The following is a 24,697-nucleotide window of genomic DNA, read 5'->3' as shown; positions in this document are numbered from 1 at the left end:
TGGCGTCAAATACGTGAGAGCCCTCCAAGGTGCTTAACTCATAGGACACAGGATAAAATGTGTCTGGCATCTGCAGAAGGCCTCAGATAGGCAATTTCCACACTGTCCACACAGGAACTTTCTTCCCCTGTATAAGCAGGAGGCCTCTCTCAGCAGATAGCTCACTATGGAATATCAGATATCATGTAAATATCTTCATTTTGTTGAGCTTTATGCTGTGATTTATTTTAGGGTCATGTAATTGATCCTTTCCATAGGTTGGGAATTTGTCCAGCTTGATAACAGGTACCTCTGTTGTCACTATTTAATTTCTGATTAACACCAGGGAATCTTGCTTTTTATTGTCTCCCCCTCACTTATTTTCTATCATCCATTAAAAAGTGAGATAAAGCAAGCTCTAGGAAACATTTTATGTCTAGTCTTGTTGTTCTAGTCACCACCTATGAAATGTGTAAGACATCTAGAATTTTTCAACCTTCTGCTAGAAAAACTCCTATTCCTCTTCATCACCAGTCATTATAACTTGGTAACATTTCCTCTCAGTCATTTCAGGCAAACGATTTTTCTTTCACCTAGGTATTGTGATCACACCTTAATATTGCCTCTCACTTGTTCATGTGGTCTGGATTAGGCTGTAGCTCATCTTGCCTCAATTCTGTTGCAATCTGTAGGCCAACATGCAGCACACAAGCCAGTGGCTGGATACTGAATATAGTCATTTCTGTCCAAACCAGAGGTAGTTAGGGATAAGATTGTGGGGCGGGCACTAGGGGCTGGTTCCTCAGGACAAATCAGGGAACTGTAACCAAAAGCAAGGCCAGTGGACACTGGGTTGACAAAAAAGGGAATTTGACAGTGCTCAGTAACATTCTTAAAAATATTCATGACATTATATATGTAAACATCTTCAAATCCCAATGCTTGAACTATGTAAAACTCTTACCAAATCAATAATAATGCAAACACTAATAGCTACCATTCTTTTGAACATATGCTGTGACAAATATGATTTGTAGTTCACAAACAGAACTACTTGAATCTGAAGAAAATTATTACATTCAATTCCGAGAATATTGACAGTAATTAGGGGTATAAAATTGAAGAAATTAAATGTGAGGGGCAAGAGAGTTACAGTAACTGGTAATGATCACCATTGAGAGTAAAGTAGTAGAAAATTACAGTTTTAAAACCAATTTAAAAGTTTTAGTCATCTTTCAGTACTTGGGAATAAATACTGCTAAAAATCAGAATTGCTGTTTGGACATCCTCACATAAGAAGAGATGATGTCTGTGGAGGATATAATTACAATGTGAATGGAGCGAGGCTTCAAAGAATAAGCCTGAAAGGATTGTTCAACCATTTTCCCTTTGGTGGGATAAGGAGGGGTCCAAATCAATAAAGTTTAATAAGAACTAGAGTGAAATTATTGCCAACAGTGAACTTAATAATGCCCTACTGGGAGTTGATTAATATCTCTACAGGTACACTGAAGCATTATCTTAATTGCACATGATACTTCCAAAAATTGCCTTTTACAACTTTTGTAGAAACTGCTCTCTGGAACAAGTGTTAGCACATTCTATATCACCTTTTCTAACCATGAAGATTCTCTAGTAACAAAGGGAACTTAGTCACTTTTCCAAACATATGTTTTCCAGACAACCCACACTAAGGCACTGCCCTTACATGTAAGCAGGAAGGACAGAAGGAATGCCAGTGTGCATGAAATAAAAAATCATATCCCTTTGTGATTGTTGATTAAACACTCCTGTTTTTCCTTCATTCATGGAAACAGTCTGTAATGTATTTTCATGAGAATGAAGTTTATAAGGAAGTACTGGGGCCTATTTGGACTTTGAAAACATTTGCACTAGTGTTATAGGAACACATCTGTGCATGAGTATTCAGTGTTTGGAACAAATGCTGACAATAGATAATAGCTAAAGGGGTATGATTCCAGGCCTAGCTGATCTATTTGCCTGGTAGTAGTTAATTAGGTAATAGGTGAGAAAATTAAATTGGAAGAGTTAAACTTTCTCAATACTTAGAAGTACATCACTCACATGATCTGATTTATATATATGAGAAATAACAGTCATTTTTTTCTAGATTGTGTATATATATATGCATACACACACACACATATATATATCTTTTTTGTTTGTTTTTCCAAAATAGGGTCTCACTCTAGCCCAGGCTAACCTGGAACTCACAGAACTCACTCTGTAGTCTTGGGATGGCCTTGAACTTACAGTGATCCTCGTAACTTGGCCTTCCAAATCTTTTTTTTTTTTTTTTAATTTTTTATGACACACACACATAGAGAACTGGCATTCTAGGGCTCCCAGCCACTGAAATTAAACTCCAGACCACTGTGTTGCCTTGTAGGCATGTGTGACCTTGCAAACTTGTATCACTTTGTGTATCTGGCTTACATGGAACCTGGAGAGTCAAACGGGTTCTTAGGCTTCACAGGCAAGTGCCTTAACAACTAAGCCATATCTCCAGTCCCAATTCTTTTTTATATTAACATAGAGTAAAGACATTTAACTAGTACTGAGGGCCCAATACTCCAAATACTTTATTTTCTACTTTTTTTCTGGCAGTCTGGTTTCTTTGGAGAGTGAAGCTAAAAAGTTAAGAGGGGCCCAACCTACTTAAAATGACAGATCTGGACCCAGGGAGATGGCTCATCATGTAAAGGTGATTGCTTAAAAAACCTGCTGATCTGTGTGACTCCCTAGCACCCACATAAAGCCAGATGCACAAAGTGGCACATGCATCTGGAATTTATTTGCATGACACGACACCCTGGTATGCTCTCTTAATCTCTCTCTCTCTCTCTCTCTCTCTCTCTCTCTCTCTCTCTCTTCTTCCTTACAAATAGATAATTTTTTTAAAATAACACATATTATATGATGAAAGATTAAATGGAGATGGAGGAAAACTTGAGACAACATAGTATGTATTTACTGGAGTGGGCTAGGTACTCCTTAGAGAAAATTCAGAGTGAGTATGCTCTAAATGACTCCCTGGGTCTCTTTACTTTTGAAGTCTATCCACATATAAGCTTTCTTTGTCACATATTTCTATGAGAAGGAAAGGAATTCTAGAAAAAGCCTACCAAGGAAAATAAAGGATTGGAAAAATGCTTGTCCTATGAATAGGAGGCTATCACAGACCCACCAAGTGAGACAACAAGACATGCATATGCTTTGGGACTATCTGGCCATACTAACTATGTGGACAAGTGATGTACCAAAGGAAGGACTCTGTTCCCTTATCATTGTTCCTTCCATTAATTTTCTAGCATACTCATTCAACAAGTACTGACTTTCTTTCAATTCTGTGTCAATAAAATGCTGTCCAGTGGTGAAGGAATTACGATTAAGATCCTTCACTTTCATAAGGTTAAGTCCCCTCAAGGAAGAGAATAATAAATGAATAGCTATACAGATGATTGGTTAGTTCAAACTTAGAAGCTTACTATCAAAATAAAAATAAATAAATAAATAAATAACTCACTGCTTTCCTTCTGGTGGAGAATACGTGCCACTAATTGGGACTAGTCTAATTTCTTTTCCCTTTTAGTTATCCAAAATAATTCAAGAGCCATCACTTGTATTGGTGAGAGATGACTATTGATGTCTCAAGGGTTTATCCATGTGGGTATGTTGTGAGTTATTTATATATTAATTTTAGTTATTGTCAAAGGTGGTTCACTGAGCTTTGTTTCTCTTAAGTTTAGAGGAGTCCTTAGTACCATTTGTTTGCTTTCACACATCCAAAGATGAAATGTGTACAACGGTAGTGGGGATTTTTCTCCATCTTAAGATTAAGATATTAGTCTTGGAATCTTTTTTTTTTTTATGTTTCTGTTCCCTGTTTTCTTTGTTATTTTAAAATGCCATGAGAGTTGATTTCAACGTAAATTTTAAATGGTAATTTTGAATCAAGAGAACAATTCAATCTCAAAGATGATTATATGAAACTACTTGGGCATCTTGTCATAAGTGTCACTTGATCTGAGTCTTAGGAGACATTGTTGGAGATTAATTTTTTTTTTTCTTTTGAGGAAGAAAGTTGGTGGAGGGTAATCCATTCACAATTATTTGGAGAACCACTAGAAAAGTGAAGCTAGTATAACGCTTAGCTGGAAAGAGAGTAAAGGCCTGGAGAATTATGGGAATATGAATGTTGGCTTCCCAGCAGCGTGTGTGAGTGGTGACCACTCAGGAAGAGGTGAAGAAGTGTTCCTCAGCAGTTGTACGAACAACATGAATGCCGAATAAAATCTGAGAAAGGGGTTTATTTCCTCGTTGGAAAGTTTGATCACATGACTATACTTCATATACTACAGAATTCTTAAACATCTGGCAGGACTGTTTATATATCATGACCTAACATGGCTTTCTATAACCCATAAATAAATAGAAGCTAGATTCATTGAGTACCAGGATTAAAACTAAGCTCTAAGGTGAGAAAAAACTACTCTTCATGAACTAAGTGAATGATTCTAAGAGCAAGTGGGCAGCTGTGGGAAGAAATGCATACCTTCTTCTTTTTGGTTTTTCGAGGTAGGGTCTTGAGGTCTTGCTGGAGCTCAGGCTGACCTGAAATTTACTATGCAGTCTCAGGGTGGCTGCAAACTCACAGCAATCCTTCTACCTCTGCATCCCAAGTACTGGGATTAGAGATTTCTTCTTTTAAAAAAAATATTTATGAGAGAGAGAAAGAGAAAGAGAGAGGCAAATAAAGAGAGAATGGGTACACCAGGACTTCTAGCCATTGCAACTTAACTCCACATGCATGCACCACTTTGTGCGATTGGTTTACGTGGGTACTTATGAATCGAACCTGGTTTCTTAGGCTTAGCAGGCAAACACCTTAAGCACTAAGCCATCTCTACAGCCGTGCATACCTTCTTATCCAAGTCACTTTATCAAAAGATAATTAGCACCCTCAGGCACTTGAAGATGTTACAAAATCAGATTGAGCTTCTTTTAGATAATAGATGTGTGTTGCTTACAAAACATAGTGAGTGTGTTTACTTAATGCTTTACTTTTTGTACTTTATGCATCCCCTGAGTAACTTTGTATAAAATCCATAAAAGTGGGCAAGATATGACAGCACATGTCTGTAACCCCACACTCAGTAGTCCAAGGCAGCATCATGCATGCAAGGCTGGACTGGGCAAAGGAGTGAAACCCTGTCTCAAATAAATTGCATACAACCAAACCACAAAACTTAATGACATTCAAATAGTGTCCTTGTGTTCACAAAACATTGGAGATTTATTTAGCAATAAGTTTCAAAACAAAAATCAGAGTCCTGGGCTAGAGAGATGGCTTAGTGGTTAATCGCTTGCCTGTGAAGCCTAAGAACCCTGGTTGGAGGCTCGATTCCCCAGGACCCACATAGGCCAGATACACGGGGTGGTGGTGCATGTGTCTGAAATTCGTTTGCAGTGGCTGGAGGCCCTGGTGTGCCCTTCTCTCTCTCTCTCTCTCTCTCTCTCTCTCTCTCTCTCTCTCATTCTACCTCTTTGTCTGCCTGTAGCTCTCAAATAAATAAATAAATAAATAAATAAATAAATATTAAAAAATCAGAGCCCTCATTTATGATTCAGAACAATAGATCCTCATAATTAAATGTTTAAGAAATGTTTATGAAATTAAAATGAGCCTAGTGGTCCACTCCTATAATCCAAGAAATTATTTAGTTAAATGACCACAAAATATAAATGCCAGCATGTATAATCAATAAGACGAAAGATCCTTCTTGCCAAAGGAAAACATAGACTCTATAAAGTGATATAGAAATATCATATACCACAAGAATTTGTTCTATATTCAAAAGATTCAGTGATAAATATTAATATTTACATGTTGGTTTCTGAATTTATTGAACACTTAGTTATATACATAGTTGTATATATAACATGATCTTGGGGACATTAATTTATGTAAGCAAAGAACACTAACAAATTGAAAATGTTAAGTAAACAATAAAGTGGTTGGTATGAACATGTGGTTATGTTTACTAATGTGCAAGAAAGGAAGAAAATATCAGGCATGTATTCAGATGATGAAAAATTTTAAGAATACTGGTATAAAGGCTGGAGAGATGGCTTAGCAGTTAAGGCACTACCCTGTGAAGCCTAAGGACCTAGGTTTGACACCCTAGGACCCACAGAAGCCAGATGCATATTGTGGCACATGCATTTGTTAATAGTGGCTAGAGAGGCCCTGGTGTGCCCATTCTCTTTTCCTCTCTCTCTCTCTCTCTCTCTCTCTCTCTCTCTTTCTCTCTCTCTCTCTCCCTGTATCAAATAAACTGGTTTAAAACCTTAGCTCATCTTTTCCATAGTTTTCCTTCCAGGAAAGGTAAATTCATTCACATATGACTGTGACTGGTCAATTGTAAATGTACATTCACCACACATTTTTTTAATCTGATGACCATGTATTTATAAAAAATGGGAAACAATGGGTCAATTTACTTCTTTGCAAGCAAAGAGAGAAAGAGAGGAGAAAGACAAACAGAGAGATTGGGTGTGCCAGGGCTTCCAACCTTGGCAAACTAACTACATCCTTGCCCCACATTGTGAAACTAGCTGTAAGTAAGTCCTAGGGAATTGAACTCTGGTCAGTAGGTTTTGCAGGCAAGTGGGTAAATTTATTAAACTCAATGAAAGAAGGTATGGGAAGCTTGGAGAAGAAGAAATCCTTTCTTCAGCTATATTTTCTGTTCTTCCATTCCCTTTCTGTGAGGATAAAGAAAGTCAGGGCCCTCATGTACAAGTTCAGATACAGTGCAGGGCTCTGACCAATTCTGTCCAGCTGAGCAAAGGCTTTACCTTCAACCCATATTTCCAGTTTGTTCATATCACATTTTATTCCTAATGTGATATGATGAATGTCTACAGATGTTGGACTAATGTCAGAGACTTCTGCATTTTGTCTTAATTTACTCTTTACTGAACACACCAAGAACCATAAACATAAGGAGCTGGGCCTACAGTGGAGTTAGGAATATCATCCAGGACAAAACAGCATGGTTTTTGTAAGCTTTTAATTGACCTGAAGGATTAATATTAAAAAAAATGACAGATTTTATTTGATTGGTCTGTAAAGTTATTTAGTGTTACAAAAGCAGACTTTCATCTATAGGGTTTGAGAATGTGCTGAACTCTAGATGGAGGTTGGCGAGATGAGTCACCAGTTTAAGGTGCTTGCCTGTAAGTCTACTGGTTGGAGTTCAACTACTCAGCAACCATGTAAAGCTGGTCACTTAGTGATGCATCTATCTGTGATCCTAACACCTTAGGGTAATGAGAGGCAAAGTCAGAATTCTGAAGCTTGTGGGACAGATAAACTGGTATATATGAAGTAAAGAGGCATAAACAAAATAGATATCATTGTTTAGAGGGCAGTTTTGTGGGCATAATATATTCATTTAACCAGATAACAGTAGTTGTCACTCCCCTAGGATTTATGACTTCCCCAGCAGTAGACTTTTAACTAGGTTTTCAGTACTAGGAGTGGTCTTTCAATCCAACCAGGGGGCAGTTGGTTTCCCATATAACAGACATACAATTGTTACCCTAGTTGGCACATTTGGTCTGACTGGCCAACTGTAAGGCTTTCATGGCCTATTGCTGGTTAACACTGTTGGCGACTTCTCTCTTACAAATCGCTGTGCATGCTGCATAGCTTTAGACCAGTATTCTGGCACGTAGCTAACAGGGTAATAGAAAGATTCATGAGCTTGTGGTGAAAGTCACAACTACCACTCTGAAGAACATTTGTCAGTATCTTGTTAATGATAATCATACATGTTTCTTAAGAACCTCTGTCAAGAATGTTCATTGCTACAAAGTCTGTCATAGTAAAAATAAGGAAATAAAAAAGTAGCAATGGAGATTCTGTCTCAAGTAGGGTGAGGGGAGAGGAAAAGCATGTCATTTGTCCTCAGACCTACACGTGTGCACTGTGACATGCACAATTTCAATACATACAAACACTAAGAATAAATATCCTGGGCTAGAGAGATGGCTTAGTGGTTACAGCACTTTCCTGTAAAGCCAAATGATCCAGGTTCAATACCCCCAGGACCCACATAAGCCAGATGCACAAGGTGGCACAGAGTCTGGAGTTCATTTGCAGTGGCTAGAGGCCATGGCATACCAATTCTCTCTCTTTCCTCTCTCTCAATCTCTATGTCAAATAACTAAATAAAAATAAAATAAAAATTAATATCCTAGAGGAAAAAGTGATTTCTATGGAGTAGTCTTGTATTAAAGAATTTTTTCGTTTTTGTGTTTTCAAGATAGGGTCTCACTCTGGCCCATGCTGAACAGGGGTTCACTAGGTAGTCTTCCGGGTTGCCTTGAACTCATGGAGATCTTCCTAACACTGCCTCCTGAGTGATGGGATTAAAGTATGTGCCACTATGCTTGGCTTTTATATTTTTGATATGAAAATGTGAATTCATTCATAAGTATTTATTTTCAAGGTATAGAGTATTATATAAATCATAAAGGTTATCCAAGCAAATATATTTTCTTCTTGCAATAAAATTCTAGAACTATAGACACTGGAGTCCTTGACATTACTGAAGCCATAGAGCTACTTTTACAGGTTTGGTATTAACAGATTGTGAGAAGGAAAGGCTACTTTCTTCACCTTGGCCTTGGCATTGGTTTTATTTGCTCCTTTGTTGACATATCAAAATCTTAGGCTTCAAATGCAAAAATATGTAAATGTGATTACAGCAGCCAAGAAAGCTTCTGTATTACACTGGAAATAATCAACTAAATAGAGAGACTAGGGGGAGAAGAAAGTTTGTATACATAGTCACTGTTACAGGACATTGCATTAGTTGTTTTGCTCACCATAGTGCTAAAATACTCAAAAGAATCAAGAGAGGAGTTATTTTAGTTCAATACTGAAGGGGATAGTTATTTGGGGAAAGGCATGGTGATGTATGGTCTGTGTTGGCTGAAGCTCATGCCAACTGTTGGTTAGAGGACATCAATCAGAAAGCAGAGAGACCCCAGCTGAACTAAGTTTGGGCTATAACTCATGTGCCCCATTTCTAAGTCCAAACGTTTTTATCATCTCCAAACACCACCACTATCTGGGGACCAAGTATTCAATCATATGGGTTTGTGGGGGTTATTTCAGATTGAAACCATAGTCAATGTCAATACCCAAGTATACATGAAGAATTCACACCAAGCACTATGTCACATATCCTGGTTTAAAAATGGATGAAGTAGCCGGGCGTGATGGTGCACGCCTTTAATCCCAGCACTTGGGAGGTGGAGGTAGGAGGATCACTGAGAGTTTGAGGCCACCCTGAGACTATATAGAGTTCCTGGTCAGCCTGGACTAGCATGAGACCTACCTCGAAAAACCAAAAAAAAAAAAAAAAAAGAAAAAGAAAGAGAGATAAAAATGGATGAAGACCTAAAAATATATTTCTCTAAACTAAGCTTACAAATGGACCAAGGACATACAAAGAGGTACTCAACATCAAAAATCAGAAGAGGGGCTAGAGAGATGGGTTAATGGTAAGGCACTTGCCTGCAAAGCCAAAGGACCTCGGTTCAAATTCCCAGGACCCATGTAAGCCAGTTGCAGAAGATAGTGCATGCATCTGATTTGTAGTGGCTAGAAGCTCTGGTGCACCCATTTTCTCTCTCTCTTCTTCTTTCTCTCAAATAAATTTACATACATCATATATATGTGTATACACACACACACACACACACACACACACACACACACACATATATATATATACATACATACATATATATATATGTGTGTATATATATATATATATATATATATATATATATAGAGAGAGAGAGAGAGAGAGAGAGAGAGAGAGGGGGGGGGGGGGGGGGGAATCAGCAGAGAATGCTAGTCAAATGTGCAGTGAAATATTGTTTTGTGCCTGCCAGGACAGCAGTTGTAAAGACAGAGATAGGAGAAGCTACTGAGGGCCTGGAGCAAAGTCCTTTCTAAGTTGGAAACTTCTGAAGTATTGGTCTTTCTCATGTGAGAGGACAAAAGGTAGTAAGATTGCAAGTGTGTAGATGCCAGGAAAGAACAAAAAGTGCAAGAAGAGAATGCTTCAGTGTCATCCAACAAGGCAAGAGAAGCACATAAGTGGGAAGGAGTTTCTGCATGGGCACTGCTTGCTATAAACATAATGTTTTCCTGAAGAGGAATGTCAGCATGGAAGTTAGGAGGAATGTCTCTAGAAACTGACTCAGCCTGAGTCCCAGGTAGGCCACTACTTACAAGTGACCTTAGAATCTTTTTTGTTCTGTAGCTTCTTTACTTGTAAAGTCAGGAAAACTGAAATTTGTTGTTTCATTGTGAGGATTAAGGATTCCTGGTGACAGTTCTAGGGATGCCACCCCTCATGTGAGAAGGCACAGTGTCCCAGTTATATAAAGACATCTTGCACTGATAGAAGATGAGGAGTAAATTCTTTCAGGAAACAAGTCAGCTGACGGTGAAATGCGTATTGCACAAGAATTCTCAGATATTGTTGAAGGCAGTTTTAAATTTATATATCAGGCATGAAAATAGGCCAAGTGAACTAGAAGTTAGTTTTCAATTTTCAAAGTTCCTTTCTAAATCTGAAGAAATGTATTTAACCTTAAAAAGTTTATTAAATGACAGAAATTTAAATGATAAGCTTAATTCTTCATGAATGATTACTATGGAAAAATATGAAGTAATTTCTCCCACTCTTTGTTTTTCTGGAAATTCTAGGTGTTATAATTAATGTAAAAATGTAAACTATTATACTTATCTAGAGATACCAAGGAAACAAACTGAAAGCTATTTAGGGTAATGACAGTTTCAACAAGGGTGCAAGTGAAAAAAGCAAATATCCAAAAATTAATTCATGTCTATATTCCAGCAATGTAGATAACAAAACAATAAATTTACCTCCTGAAAATAAGTATATTTTTGAAATAAAAAAGCAAAATACTAAGTCTATGTGGAGACAATTGCTAAGTTATCTTGACAGTAAAAGTTAAAACAGAATAAAAATAAAAAATAAAATAGCTATTTTTCATAAGAGAAGATAGTGATATCAAGCTAACTAATATTTATTTATATAACATTTATAATGATATAAAGTATCATATTAATTCTATCCAAATTAATGTATAGCTATAATGTAATTCTCATCAGAATCATGCAACTTTAAAAATAAATTTGAAAACATCATTCTAACATTTGTATGGAAAACTAAACATATGAGATTACTCAGGTCATTTTCAAAAGAATAATTACAAAGAAGGAATATGTTACACTCATATAATCTTAAACCACTGAACATGTAAGAACTAAAAGAGTAAAATGCTGGCCCCAAAGCTAGAAATTCCAGTGTTAATATGTAAGAACAGCTTAATAATTTAATATACAATAACAAATAGTCTTTCCTACAAGTAAAGCATGATTAGTTACTTCACAAATGGTGTTGGGAAAACTACATAGCAATTTAAAAAGCTTTTCTATCTGATAGAACAATTTGAAATAACATTCACATAAAGAAAATTTTCAATGACACATGTAAATATTTCTCTCATTTTGAAGAACCTTCCTGACCATATATGTAAGGAATAACTAATGGATGGGTACAAACACTTGACAGCTGTGGGTTTTTTCTTCTGTGTCTGAATGATAATTAATATTTGAAAAAAAATTAGATATTTCACAGTGAAGGTTAGAGTAAATGTTCATATTACAGAAAAGGAAATACAGAGAAAGGAAGAGTTAGAGGAGGAAAGACAAGACTAAAACTCATCTATTAATAAGAGTATATTTGATAACCATAGGCATAGATAATAAAGAGATAAAATATTAACATGGATCAAGGCATTAATATTACCTTTCTTTGTATTCTCTACATATTTCAAAATATGTATCAATATTTTTCTAAGAGTAAAAAATCTATCATTACTGAGTAGGTTGTGGCTGTTTTTAACCCTGTTTAATACTCATGATTTAAAAATATTGCTTTTGTGTAATAGGAAAGTTTTTAGGAATTAAAAGAATAATGTAATACTATGATTAAAGATTAAAACCATTTTTGTTTTCAAAATTTTGCAGAAAAGGCTTAAGAAAGGAGGAAATACCTATATGTATACTGCTGAAATGTTACCATGCTGAATTTTCTTCATCAAAAAATCATTTATTGGGCTGGAGAGATGGCATAGCAGTTAAGGTAATTGCCTGTAAAGCCAAAGAACACAGGTTCAATTCCCTACATTAGCCAGATGCACAAGGTGGTATATGTGTCTGAAGTTCGATAAAAAATACATTTTTCTTGATTTCATGGAATACTGGCAAGAGGGGAGTATTTCAGCAGCAGAAAAAGAAAATATACTGGCTGTGGCGATGGTTCAGTGAGTAAAATGCTTGCTGTTGTAAACCTGACAGGACTTGAGCTCAGGGCCTCAGTATTTACATGAAAGCTGGTGTAGTGGTACACCTGTAATCCCAGCACTAGGGATGCAGAGATAGGAGGATCCATAGGGGTTTGCTTGATATTTTGTTTAGTCAAATTGATGAGCTCTAGGTTCTGTGCAAGACCTTATCTAAATAAAATAAGGTAGAGAGAAACTGAGGAAGGTACCTGACATTAACTTCTGGCCTCCACACACACACATACATGGAAATGCATAAATGCACATATATAACCATTCATAACACACATACACTACACACACACACACACACACACACACACACACACACACACATACACACATGCACACACACTGCAAAAGCAGACAAAAATAAGTGCAGGTAGATAAAAACAACAGAATTCAATTACTGGGGCTGGCGAGATGGCTTAGGGGCTAAGGTGCTTGCCTTCGAAGCCTAAAGACCCACGTTTGACTCTCCAGGTCCCACATATGCCAGATACATATCGGTGAGGCAAGCACAAGGTCATACATACCCATGAAGTGGCGTGTGTGTCTGGAGTTTGATTGCAGTGGCTGAGGCCCTGGTGCAATTCTCTGTCTCTCTCTCTCAAAAATAAAAAAAGTAAATAAATTTCTGAAAATGAGCAATAATCATTTGGTTAGCTGTCTGGATCAGGAAGAACACACACCTCAGAATAACGAGTGTGTAGTCTTAAATATTAGCTTGAAAGCAAGTAACAAAACAGGAAATATCAGAGCTATGTAAAAGCAGCATCAAGTTACATATGTTACATAAGTCCTTCCAGACCTTTATTGCTATGACTAAGTTGAATTTCCTTACTTAAAAATATATTTTAATCTCACAAACAATATCCATTTGGTCTTTTATTCTTTATTATACTTCATAACTTGCCTACTACAGAAATAAGTACACTTCAAAGAGTATGTATGTCTGGATATGAATTGAAATTCAGGTCTTAAGCCAGGGAATATTTCTTATTTACCCTTGGAAGGATAGACCACAGATAGCAATCATTTTCAAAGGGTGTGTGGTAATGAGGAACAAAGTCTATTTCACCAGGATTTTCATTCCAAAAAAATGGGGCACAGTTTAGAAAATGCAGTTGCATGGGAGCACTCTACCATTCCAGTGTTTACCAGCCGCTACATATATTCAAATTGGAGTGGAAGGCTGGCTCCATCTTTATTAGCATGCATTCTTTCTTCTCTCTCTCTCTCTCTTTCTTTCAAAGGTGGGAAGGGATTTGGACAGGAACAACAGCTGTGCAACAATGTGAAGCTTTTACATTTCCACAAGTGAAAGTTGATGGAAACGTTATTCACATGCTTGGCTTCTTTCCTTTCTATTTCTTGTAAGGAAAAGCCTCTTTCTGTCTCCTATCACCCCCTTCTTCTGCTTTTCTGCCCAAAGTGATTACTCACTTAAGTTTTTTGTGAACTAAGTTTTAACTTCCAAACTATAAACATCACACAGAAAACCCGGTCAGTTAAGATATATGTAGGAGCTCAAAATTGAAACAGTGTTCCTGAACTTTTATACCAAGTGTTTGATCATTGTTTCAGGATGAATATCCAGATGACTTTCAGAGTGAGACTGAATACTCACTACCATGAGCAAAAACAGGATTGCATTCTGATAATCTATTTGCCTTCTTTCCTTAGATGTATTATTAAAATATTGTAGTAATAGCAAATTGTAATTAGGAATTCATCTGTTTGCACAGGGTATTTTCAGATTTGATGGGCCTTTTATTGTTTTTAAAGATTTGTGACCCAAGGCCATGGTCAAACTCTGCTGCTTGGCTCATATATATATATGTATACATATATATATATATATATATATATATATATATATATATATATATAATTATTTTTAGGAAAACAAGCTAATAAAAAATACTATCATATGCTATACTCAAGTACACAGTACTTGCTGGTGACTAGCTGAAAGAGTGCTTATAAAACTTTCTTTCAGGCCTGACTTGCATATAACAGAATTCAAAGAATAGTAGATATTGTTTCTAAAGCAATGACTAGGACATGTATAAAGCTGTTATCTTGTCTTGGGAGAGGGAGATGACAGCTATTTACACTGAGATGTCAAATGTAGTGAATGATTAGCCAAATAAGGAAAATATAGGGCCGTTCCATTTTACTACTTCATGTGTCTAACACCCACACTATCTGACTACCATGGTGAGCAGAGCACATTAGGTAACCCTGCATTCTCAGAGGAACACTATGATGCTACTAAACTTCATCAGCAAATACAGTCAAGAAAACTCAAAATTTAATTCCTGCTCTTACCAGTACCAAACACCATTTTATTTCCAGCATCCTGAACGCACCACTTCTGTAGATGAGACACTTTAAGGTTCCCCTATTGGCTTGGGCTTTGACATTCCAGATAGCCTCCCTCTAGTGGACAATGAGCAGAGCAGAAGTGCAACATGGGGAGGCCACAGGGAAGATGGGGGTCATCTAAGGCCAGGCTGCAGGATCTGAGGCTAACATTGAATTCAGAAAGCTGATGAAGAACTGATCTTCACATAACTGGTAAACAGCCTTCTACAGTGCCAAACCATACAGAAAAAAAAAAAAAAAAAGCAAACTGGTGTATTGCATAAAATGCTCCTCTCACAAAGTCAAGTTGAGTTTACTTCTGAGTTGTTTGTATCAAGGTAGATTATTGAGTCAGTCTGATCAACATTCATAAATAAACTTAGATATCTGAAGAAGAATTATGATAAAGCAGAGGCATTTCCTGAGAGAATTTTCAAGCAAAGTCTTATTTGAGTTCACCATTCTTACACACAAGCTAATTGAACTAATTATGGTTTATGCTTTAGACTCCACAGGAGAATCAACACATAAGGAGTGAGGTGAAGTGCATTTGAGAGATAACTAGCACAGGCTACATTGACGGTGATCTTAGGACAGTCCATGGGATGTTGCCGACCCTTTTTCATACCTCCTTTAAATAAATATAAACACACACACACACACACACACACACACACACACACACACAATAATATATATATATAACATTTAATTTATTTAGAATCAGTATCAGAACTACTTGGGTAACTAACTTTCCCAAAATCACAAGAAATAAGTGATACACAAGCTAGATGGGTAAATTGATATCTCGATTCATTTTATGGGTCTCTAGTTTGGTCCTTTAAGACACAAGTTCCAGAACTCCTTAGGAAAACTGATTTATTTTACACAGGAAGGTCAGAGGTTACCTGTGGTAGTTTGAAGAGATAGCCCCCAAGGTATTGAGTATTTCATTACTCTGCAGTTTGCATTTGCAGCCACCTGGCTAGAGGCAGTGTCACTGGTGGATCCTAAGGTGTGGTGGTGAGTTTCAGATTTCAATCTAAAGGTATGCAAAGTGTGCCTGACTAGAGTTCTTGAAGTGTGCTGTGCTGTGTGGCTTTTGGCTTTTAGGCTTGTGCTCTTCTTTCTCTTCTTGGTCCTGTAAAGGCAGGCCAGCTTCTTCTGCCATTTATGGAACTTCCCCTGGATTGTAGGCTTCAATAAACATCCCTTCCTCCATAACCGTGCCTGGTCTGGAAGTTCATATCAGGGAATTTGAAGCTGTCTGCTACAGAACTTGGTACCAAGGAGTGGGCTGAGAAGTACCTGGCCATGTGGATGTTGGTCTTTTGGAGCCTTTGATTTGGAGAAATGGGCATGGACTTGGTTCTTGCAAATGAAGATGCCTTCTGGAGTGGTAAACCAAGTTTTATGGGGCTATCCTGATGAGAGTTTGAGAATACTAAGTGCAGACAGTATTTAACTTTCAGGCTTGCCTTATGAGCTTTCAAGGGGGAAGAAAAGACTACAGAAGATTTTGTTGGAACTGGGCTACTGGCATAAGGGCTGGCTGCATTCTACTGCTGAAATCCAGAGAGTTTGTTCAAGATTACATTTGTTAGGGACTGATGTGCTGGGCTAGAGATATTACTGAGAGATTTAAGATTTTTAAGCTGGAAAACTTTAAGCAAGTTAAATTTACTGGCACAGAGATTGGTTTTAGGTTACTTAAGTTGCTATTGCCAACACATTAGCAATCTTAAGGAAGAAGGTCCAATTGCTTTAAAACAATGGATGGAAAGGATGCCTGAGGAAAGATTATCATAAAAATGCAAAGTCTTGGAAAGAGTTGACTGGAGAAGGAACCTGCTTTTCAAGGCTATGATTTGTTTTGTCCATGAATTAAGAATATGGCTGTGGGGCTGGAGAGATGGCTTAGCAGTTAAGGTGTACACCTGCAAAGCCTAAGGACCCAGGTTTGATTCTCCAGGTGCCATGTAAGCCAGACACACATGATGGCACATGCATCTGAAGTTTGTTTGCAATGGCTAGAGGCCCTGGTGTGCCCATTCTCATTCTCTCTCCCTCTCTCTGTCTCTAATAAATAATGTAAAAAAAATACATATATATAGAGAGAGAATATGGCTGTGTCCTATACACCTGGTGTTGGATTCAGAAGCTTGGAAAATACTAGGATTGGTTGTGAATTGCACAGGAGCCGCTGTTGAGATGCAGCATGAGGCAGAGCCTGATGCCTTGTTAGGCTGAATAGCCTTTGAAAGATGGACTGTGGTTTGCATGAAGACCTGAAGATGTTTTGGATATACCAGGACTATGCAAGGGCTACTATAGAGTGCCCTGTTGGCCTTGCATGGAAATGTTCCATGGCTACTCTGCCTAGCTGGAGGGGTATAATTGGCAAATCTGGAGACTGTCAGTCTCCAGTTATATTGAACTTGAACTGCAGAAGTGTGATGTTGTGTGATGGTAGTTGAGTTTGCATCATTTTAGTCTCTCCTTGCTATGCATTATACCAGTTGAAAATGTTTATTCTGTTCCTTTGTATGTTGGAAGTACTTAACTTATTTGATTTTATAAGACTTACTGTCTTAAATTGGTCAAGACTGTGGGGACCTTTAAAATTGAATTGAGTACAATTTACAATGTGTGATGGTTATGAATCTATTGGGGTCCAGGGCTAGAATGTGGTAGTTTGAATAGATGCCCCCCCCCCATATAGTCAGTGTTTTATTATTCTGTATTTTGCATCTGTAGCCATCTGGCTGGAGGCATTGTCACTGGGTGGATCTTAAGGTGTGGTGGTGGGTTTCAGATTTCAATCTAAAGGTATGCAAAGCGTGCGTAGCTGGGATTCCTGAAGTGTGCTGTGCTGTGTGGCTTTTGGCTTTTTGGCTTGTGCTTCTTTCCCTCTGTGTTTTGGTCCTATGAAGTGAGGCCAGCTTCTTCTGCCATTTATGGAACTTCCCCTGGATCTGTAAGCATCAATAAATATCCCTCCCTCCATAACCATGCCTGTTCTGGAAGTTCATCTCAGGAAAATTGAAGCTGTCTGCTATAGTATCCTAGCAGGGAACATGGAAATCAGCTCCTTATAGATTCCACACAGACTGCTTGCTCTGCACAAAAAATCAAAGGACATGTAAAAGACCTTCCAAAATGTAAGGACACTGAAGTGAAACATTTATGATAGGGTTTGCCCTTGCCTAGTGAAAAGGGTGGTAGAAAGCTACCTGTGTCAACCCAACTAGTATATAAATGCACTCCAATTAAGGTGTCATTGTTTTAGTCTCTGCTTTTAAAAAGTAAAGCATGACATCATGCATAATACTTGTTAGAAAGGTTATGAATGCTCTAACCATACACAGGTCATGTCATTCCAATACTGTCTTTGCCCTTCTTACTAAAACGAGAAAATTGATGGGCATGATGCCAATACAATACTCTTGTCCTACTATGAGGGGCTTATTGCATGCAGTGAGTCTAAACTTGTGTTGTAGTTGGGCAAAAGACGCATCTCATTTGATGCTCTTGCCCCATAGCCCCATGTCTTGAGTAACTCATCCTGAGTGAGTGTGGAAGAGCCTAACCCCCTCCCGTGGTGTATTCTCATGTGGCATTTTCTTGTCATTTCAGATACCCCAGATTAGTTATGCGTCCACGGCACCTGAGCTCAGTGATGACCGGCGCTATGACTTCTTCTCTCGCGTGGTTCCACCTGATTCCTTCCAAGCCCAGGCTATGGTAGACATTGTCAAAGCCCTGGGCTGGAATTATGTATCTACACTTGCATCTGAAGGAAGCTATGGAGAGAAAGGTGTGGAATCCTTCACACAGATTTCCAAAGAGGCAGGTAGGATGACATTCTCAAATTTACCCTCTCTACACATCTGTGTCTTGCAGGGTTTCTTGAGATATTATTAAGCAAATGCTGCAGATAATGGCCTTATCCCTGCTATCACAGTTTCTATGCCTTGTGAATTCATTGGAAAAATCTTTTCTTAAACATGTTGTTTTTAGAGGGATTTTCTAAGGTGTGAAACTGAAATCTCAGGTACTGGTAGAATACATGAATGGAGTACTCACAAAAATTATCCAACATATGTCCAATAGAGGGTAGAGGTGAATCTAGCTTGTGTTCATAAGAATGAGATAATGTGTCCACAGGTATACCTCCATGATGCTATTTTCCTGAATTGTCTTTCAAAATAAGTAGACCTTGTTGGAACTCTGTGAACCTCAGCACAGGGCCATCCAGATTCTCAGAAGAGTAATAGTGATGTTTCAACCTGATTTGGCCAAGACAAAATGAATTACCCAGGCAAACAAGCTTTGAAACTTTAGGTTCTTTTGAGAAAAACATTCTTCTATTTAGTAGCATTTAGAGATCATTCTTCTGTGTTTTTTTATTCAGCTTAAATTGGAAGAAAGGAATTCTAGTGATGTGCTATGTATGTGTATGTTAATGTGTGCACACATGTGTGAAGATGCACACACACATGCATTTGTTGGCCAGAGGAAAACATTGGGTGTCTTCTATCACCTATCTGCCTTATTTGCTTGAGAAAGGGTCTCTCACTGAATTTGCTGTTTTAGGGCTAAACTGACTGATAAATGAGTCACGAGATTCTCCAGTCTCTCCCTGCCTTAGTATTGAAGACATAGAGATATGTGCTTATGCCTGGCTCTTAAATGTAAGTGCTGGAATTTGAACTCATATCCTCATGCTTATCCAGAGAGCACTCTTCATGCTAAGCCATATCCTCAGCTCTATACTAGACAGTTTAAAAAAAATGAAAGAAAATTCATAATTTAGGAATCTTGACAATAAATATTCTGGTTTTTCCATATGAAAATACTGGATATAATAAAAATAGGTGTATAGACATAAATATACACATATATAACACACTTGGAAATTTTATGCAGCATGTTGTTTTTTGTGTTGAGACAGAGTCTTATGAAACCCAAGTAAACCTTGAACTTGCTATGTAGGCAAGTATGACCTTGAACCCCTGATCCTTTACCCTTCACCTCTCAAATGTTGATATGTAATATGTGTGCCACCATACTTGGCTCTCTGCCATCCTTAAGGCTAAAATAAGGTATTCAATTTCATTTCTAAGAATTTGATCAAATAAAAATTATTTCTGACTAGTAAACTCAACTGACTATAAAGGTGAACAAGCAAACAGGAATTTTATTTCATGAGGAAGCGTGTCCTCCATCTTGAAAAGAGGACTTTGAGCTGCAGACATACTTCTCTATTCCATGCTTTCACATACGACTAGCAACATGTGGTTATTTTCTCAATCTTATGTCTTGAAGTCACATGACCATCATTAGCTATAATTTCAATAGTCACTGGCAATCTGAGTCATTGTCACTCTCTGGCTGCTGATTAAAAACTCTTGTTCAGAGTGTCATTCCCTAGTCAGTTCCAAACTGTTAACAGGTGACCTTTTCAGCATCATTTCTAGGTTCACACAGATAGTCCCTTTTCTCTTCTGTTTCTGGTATGCTCTCCCACAGTTCTTGTCAGATGTTAATATCTTGTATTTCTGTCCTTATCTTATCTCCAAACTTCTTGGAGGTGATTATGTCTGTCTCATTCAGCACTTTGGTCTTAGCTGCTATCTTCTTAAAAGGAAAATGTCTAGTGTAATTCAGTTAGAAACCATCTGATTAGGAAAGAAATTTTAACTTTGGCCTTGTGGCATTCTGTGATTTATAGGATTCATTAACAATTTTGTTCCCAAGTCCCCAAAGAGTTATATACAATCATTCTGGATGACTGCTTTTATTCCTTTGTTGATTTGAATCTTACTTTGATCAAAATAAGGCTGGAAGCTGACAGAGAAATATCAGGGTAGAAAAAATTAAGACAAGGTCAAGAGAAAATGTGAGAACATGCACGTGAAATACTAATATAAACTCAGAGATACAGCTCAGATATCAGTTTATACTACATACTTAGTACAGGAAGGTCTCAAAATTAACACAAGATAACCTAGGATATAATGCCAAAATTTCTGGACAATAGCTTTGTAAAACTGAACCTACCTTATGCTATTGTCTGAATGGTTCTGGTTGCACTTTATTAAAAAAAAAAAAAAAAACACAACAACTACAACAAAACACTGAAATTCCTAGCTAAGAAATGAAGATTGTGTCCTTGACAGTTATTTTAAGTGAAAGTCTTCATGCTGAGAGCATGTCCCTATGGAACAGGAGTAAATAAATAGGCAAATGATTCTTCTCTTTAAATATGTATTTTATCTTTTTAGAGTACTTTTACTGCAAAACTTACTTAGACTTAAGTTGTAAGGCAGACACTACTCATCACCAAGGCAGGAAGTGTGACCCCATGCACACAGTGATAGAATATGTGAGAGCTCTCCCATATTATCCTCTAATAGAACAAATTAAGAGAATCACATTGGAGGAAAGAAGCCATGTTTTATCAGGGAGCATGTAATTTGTTTGGAACACAGAAGCCTATGTACATCATTTTATTTCTAAGCTGTCAAAGTTTTGCTAATTCTTCTACTTCATGGTCTTGGAAGATTTAAATAAGTATGGATCCTATGTTGTGCTGAAATTTCTAAGAGGTCTGTAACAAGATGGTCTCAGATGAAAAAACTTTGTAAAGCGATTATATTTGCATAAGTTTCTCTATGATGGATTCACATGCAATGTCAAGAATAGCTACTTTTGCTTAATATTACAGAGAATGAGAGAAAGTTCCTTCCTAGCATACTCTAAAATTTAGGTCAATATAGTAACCTAAATGACATAGCTTGGACACAAAGACTCCATTTCCTTTTTCTTTTTAATTGGTAGGGTTTCACTCTAGTCTAGGCTGACCTGGAATTCACTCTGTATTCTCAGGGTAACCTCGAGCTCACAGTGATCCTCGTACCTCTGCCTCCTGAGTGTTGGGATTAAAGGCATGTGCCATCACATCGTGCTCAAGGCTCCATTTTCTAAGTGAAAGTCAAAGTAAATGTTTGTGTTACCATATTACACTAGTCAGTACCAGAGCACTTGAACCATGTTTGATTCACAGATTATATGAGTATTGACTAAATATGATTCTCACAGTTTGTTAGACAGTTTCTAGGATAATTTAGGGATACCTCTTCACACTATAATACAGATAACAATGATGAGTTAGTGACATGACATTAGCACATATGCCAACATTCTAAATTGTAAACGAACACTTAAAAACTATTCTTTTGGCATTCCTGGTATTTATTTGATGCAGTTATTTCACTTATAAAGTAGTTAATATTATTCAAATGAACTAGATATTCTTTAGAAAGAATACTTCACCTTCTCTTGAGTATCTTCTATTCCTTCATTGAATAATTAACCAAAGAATCAGGAGCTACTTGTCCACTGTTATTCAGTAGACAGTGTTTCAGAACTTAGGGATCGGCTGTATTTGCCCATTGTGAGGCTTTATAGTGCCTGTTTCCTTCATAGATATTGTGTTCAACACCATACTGTATGATGCTAATTGTTTATCTTCCCCTGAGAGTAAAGACAAGTCTTGTGTCCCTGTAATTTAACATGATTCCTGGACTACAGAAGACTTGCAAACATTAAATCTTAAGAAGAGATGAAAATCTAAATTTTATCCCTTTGTCTGTTAAAAAAAGATAAAGAAATCATATAAAGGAATGACCTATAATACATAATTTTGCTTCCAGACTTCCTAAAACACATATGTAGATCTGTTTTCTTTCTTTTTCTTGGTCTGGAGAACTTTTACTTGCCTTTGCTTTACAGTTTGGGGTAACTTCACTTTGATTACATGCACGATTTTCCCTTGATCTCTGAATCCCCCACATAAATATTTCCCTACACTCTAAATCTATCACACCGGTCCTCTCACTAACTCCGGCTCTACTACCCGTGTAATTTCTTTAAACTTGGGGTAACCATGAGTACAACTCTCTTCATTACTCATTTCTCCTCTAAATTTCTTGGTCTCTGCTATAATATTTCCCACCACCATATTATTCCTTGAGCTTCACTGTTTGCCCTCTAAACTTCCCTTCTTTGGAAAGCACATGACAGATGCCGTGTGTATTCCTTCTACGTCTCTCTACATATATAGCAAAGTTCTATTTTCCACCTGCTTGCAGCTCTACTCTAATATCTCCTTGAGAACCTCAGCTCCTCTTAAGTAGGCTTTATGAATGCCCCTCCTGCTTGTGGGGGCTACTCAAGTCTTTCCCTAAAATCCTCAAGTTTCCTAAAAGAAACCTTATAAACTGTGCAGTGCTTTCCACATGAGAGCATGTTTTCTATTTCCCATGTCTTTAACACTTTGCTCTAGCCTTCCTTCCTAGAACCCAATTTCCCTTAAATAAATTCCAGAAATTGCTATTTCCCTCTAAATAAACTTAATAATTTATCCACGAATTCATCTTTATCATTTTTTTCCTTTTTTTTTTTTTCAACGGCAAGGAGCTTTTGTAGGAAAAAACCCCTGCAGGGGGCCCCCACGCTCTGCCCGGATAAGGTGACACCCCAAATCACTCATGAGAAGCGGTCTTGATGCAAACTGCAAGAGGATTTTATTCCAAGCGTGCTGGGGCCCACAGTCGTACATCTCACAGGGATAGAGGACTGCAGAGCCCCGAATGCAGGAACAGGACAGTTTTTATAGGGTTTCTAACAAAGCCTGTGCATTAGACCAATCATTTTCTAATATTAGGAGCCCCGCAGGGTGTTAGCCAGTCAGTTTGTGCCACCCCATAGTTTCTAAGCCAATTAGTTTATGACCTTGGTGGTCAGCATTTGCGCAGGTCCTTGGGTGGGAGTAGCAGAGTGTGGTACCAGTCTCCTATGACCTTGGAGGTCAGCCTTTGTGCAATTCCTTAGGTGGGGGTAGCAGAGTATGGTATCAGCCTCCTGTGACCTTGGTGGTCTGAGGCAGGCTGTTACAGCTTATGGTGCGAGCTACTAAGGCTAACAGTGTGGGCTATTAAGGCTTATAGTGTAAGGCTTATAGTGCAGGCTATTTACAGAAACCAAATAAGTGGTTCACTTCATTACTCATTTTTCATCCTTGAGGGCTATCTCATGCCCTTTTACCTAGTTTTATATTAGGAGCGGGCTCTGATATAATGAGAAGAGGGATTTTTTACTTGCTTCTAACAGAGAGTAAAGCCTGGAGTTTGAGGTATGCAGGGGGCCCGCTGAAGCTCCCTTTGGAGCGTGATAGTATTTCTGAGCTTCTGAATTCTTGGGCCTTTCACTTTATTTCAGGCTTAAGCTTGGTCTCTTGACTTCACCAGTGGATCCATACAAGAGATCATTTTTTTAAATTTTTTTTGTTCATTTTTATTTATTTATTTATTTTTTTTTTTTGAGAGTGACAGAGAGAGAAAGAGGCACTTAGAGAAAGAGAGAGAGAATGGGCACGCTAGGGCATCCAGCCACTGAAAATGATCGCCAGATGTGTGTGCCCCCTGTGGGTCTGGCTAACGTGGGTCCTGGGAAATCAAGCCTTGAACCAGGGTCCTTAGGCTTCACAGGCAAATGCTTAACCACTAAGCCATCTCTCCAGCAGCCCTCATTTATTTTTTTTTCCTTACGACAGGACAGAACCCAAATTTGAGGTCCATAATTTGGGGAACCTCTCTTGAACCCCCAAATCCTGCATTATACTTAATTGTATTAATTCCTACCTTGAGCTCCAGATACATACAACATATTCAGCATCAATGGCTATTGGGAAACTCATTGCCTTTGCAAATTTTCTGTATTCTATCTATATTACCAGCTAATTCAAGTTTACTTCTTACAAATATAATGTCTTGAATAAAGCTCTGTGGTGCCCAGT

At 37.7% G+C, this 24,697-nt stretch overlaps 1 protein-coding gene across 4 annotated transcripts in view; it reads left to right on the top strand.

Moving 5' to 3' along the window:
• The window catches only part of Grm7 (glutamate metabotropic receptor 7), a 934,876-nt gene that overhangs the window by 287,733 nt on the left and 622,446 nt on the right, over window positions 1-24,697 (top strand). For all 4 annotated transcript variants that reach the window (XM_045134253.1, XM_004651486.2, XM_004651485.2 and 1 more), the window contains exon 2: window positions 18,472-18,688. In XM_045134253.1, the coding sequence (XP_044990188.1) occupies window positions 18,472-18,688 (217 nt within the window). The remainder of the gene's footprint in view (window positions 1-18,471; window positions 18,689-24,697) is intronic.

Source organism: Jaculus jaculus, chromosome 14, assembly GCF_020740685.1.
Source record: "Jaculus jaculus isolate mJacJac1 chromosome 14, mJacJac1.mat.Y.cur, whole genome shotgun sequence".
Lineage (NCBI taxonomy): Eukaryota > Metazoa > Chordata > Mammalia > Rodentia > Dipodidae > Jaculus > Jaculus jaculus.
This window is presented reverse-complemented; position numbering and strand designations above follow the sequence as displayed.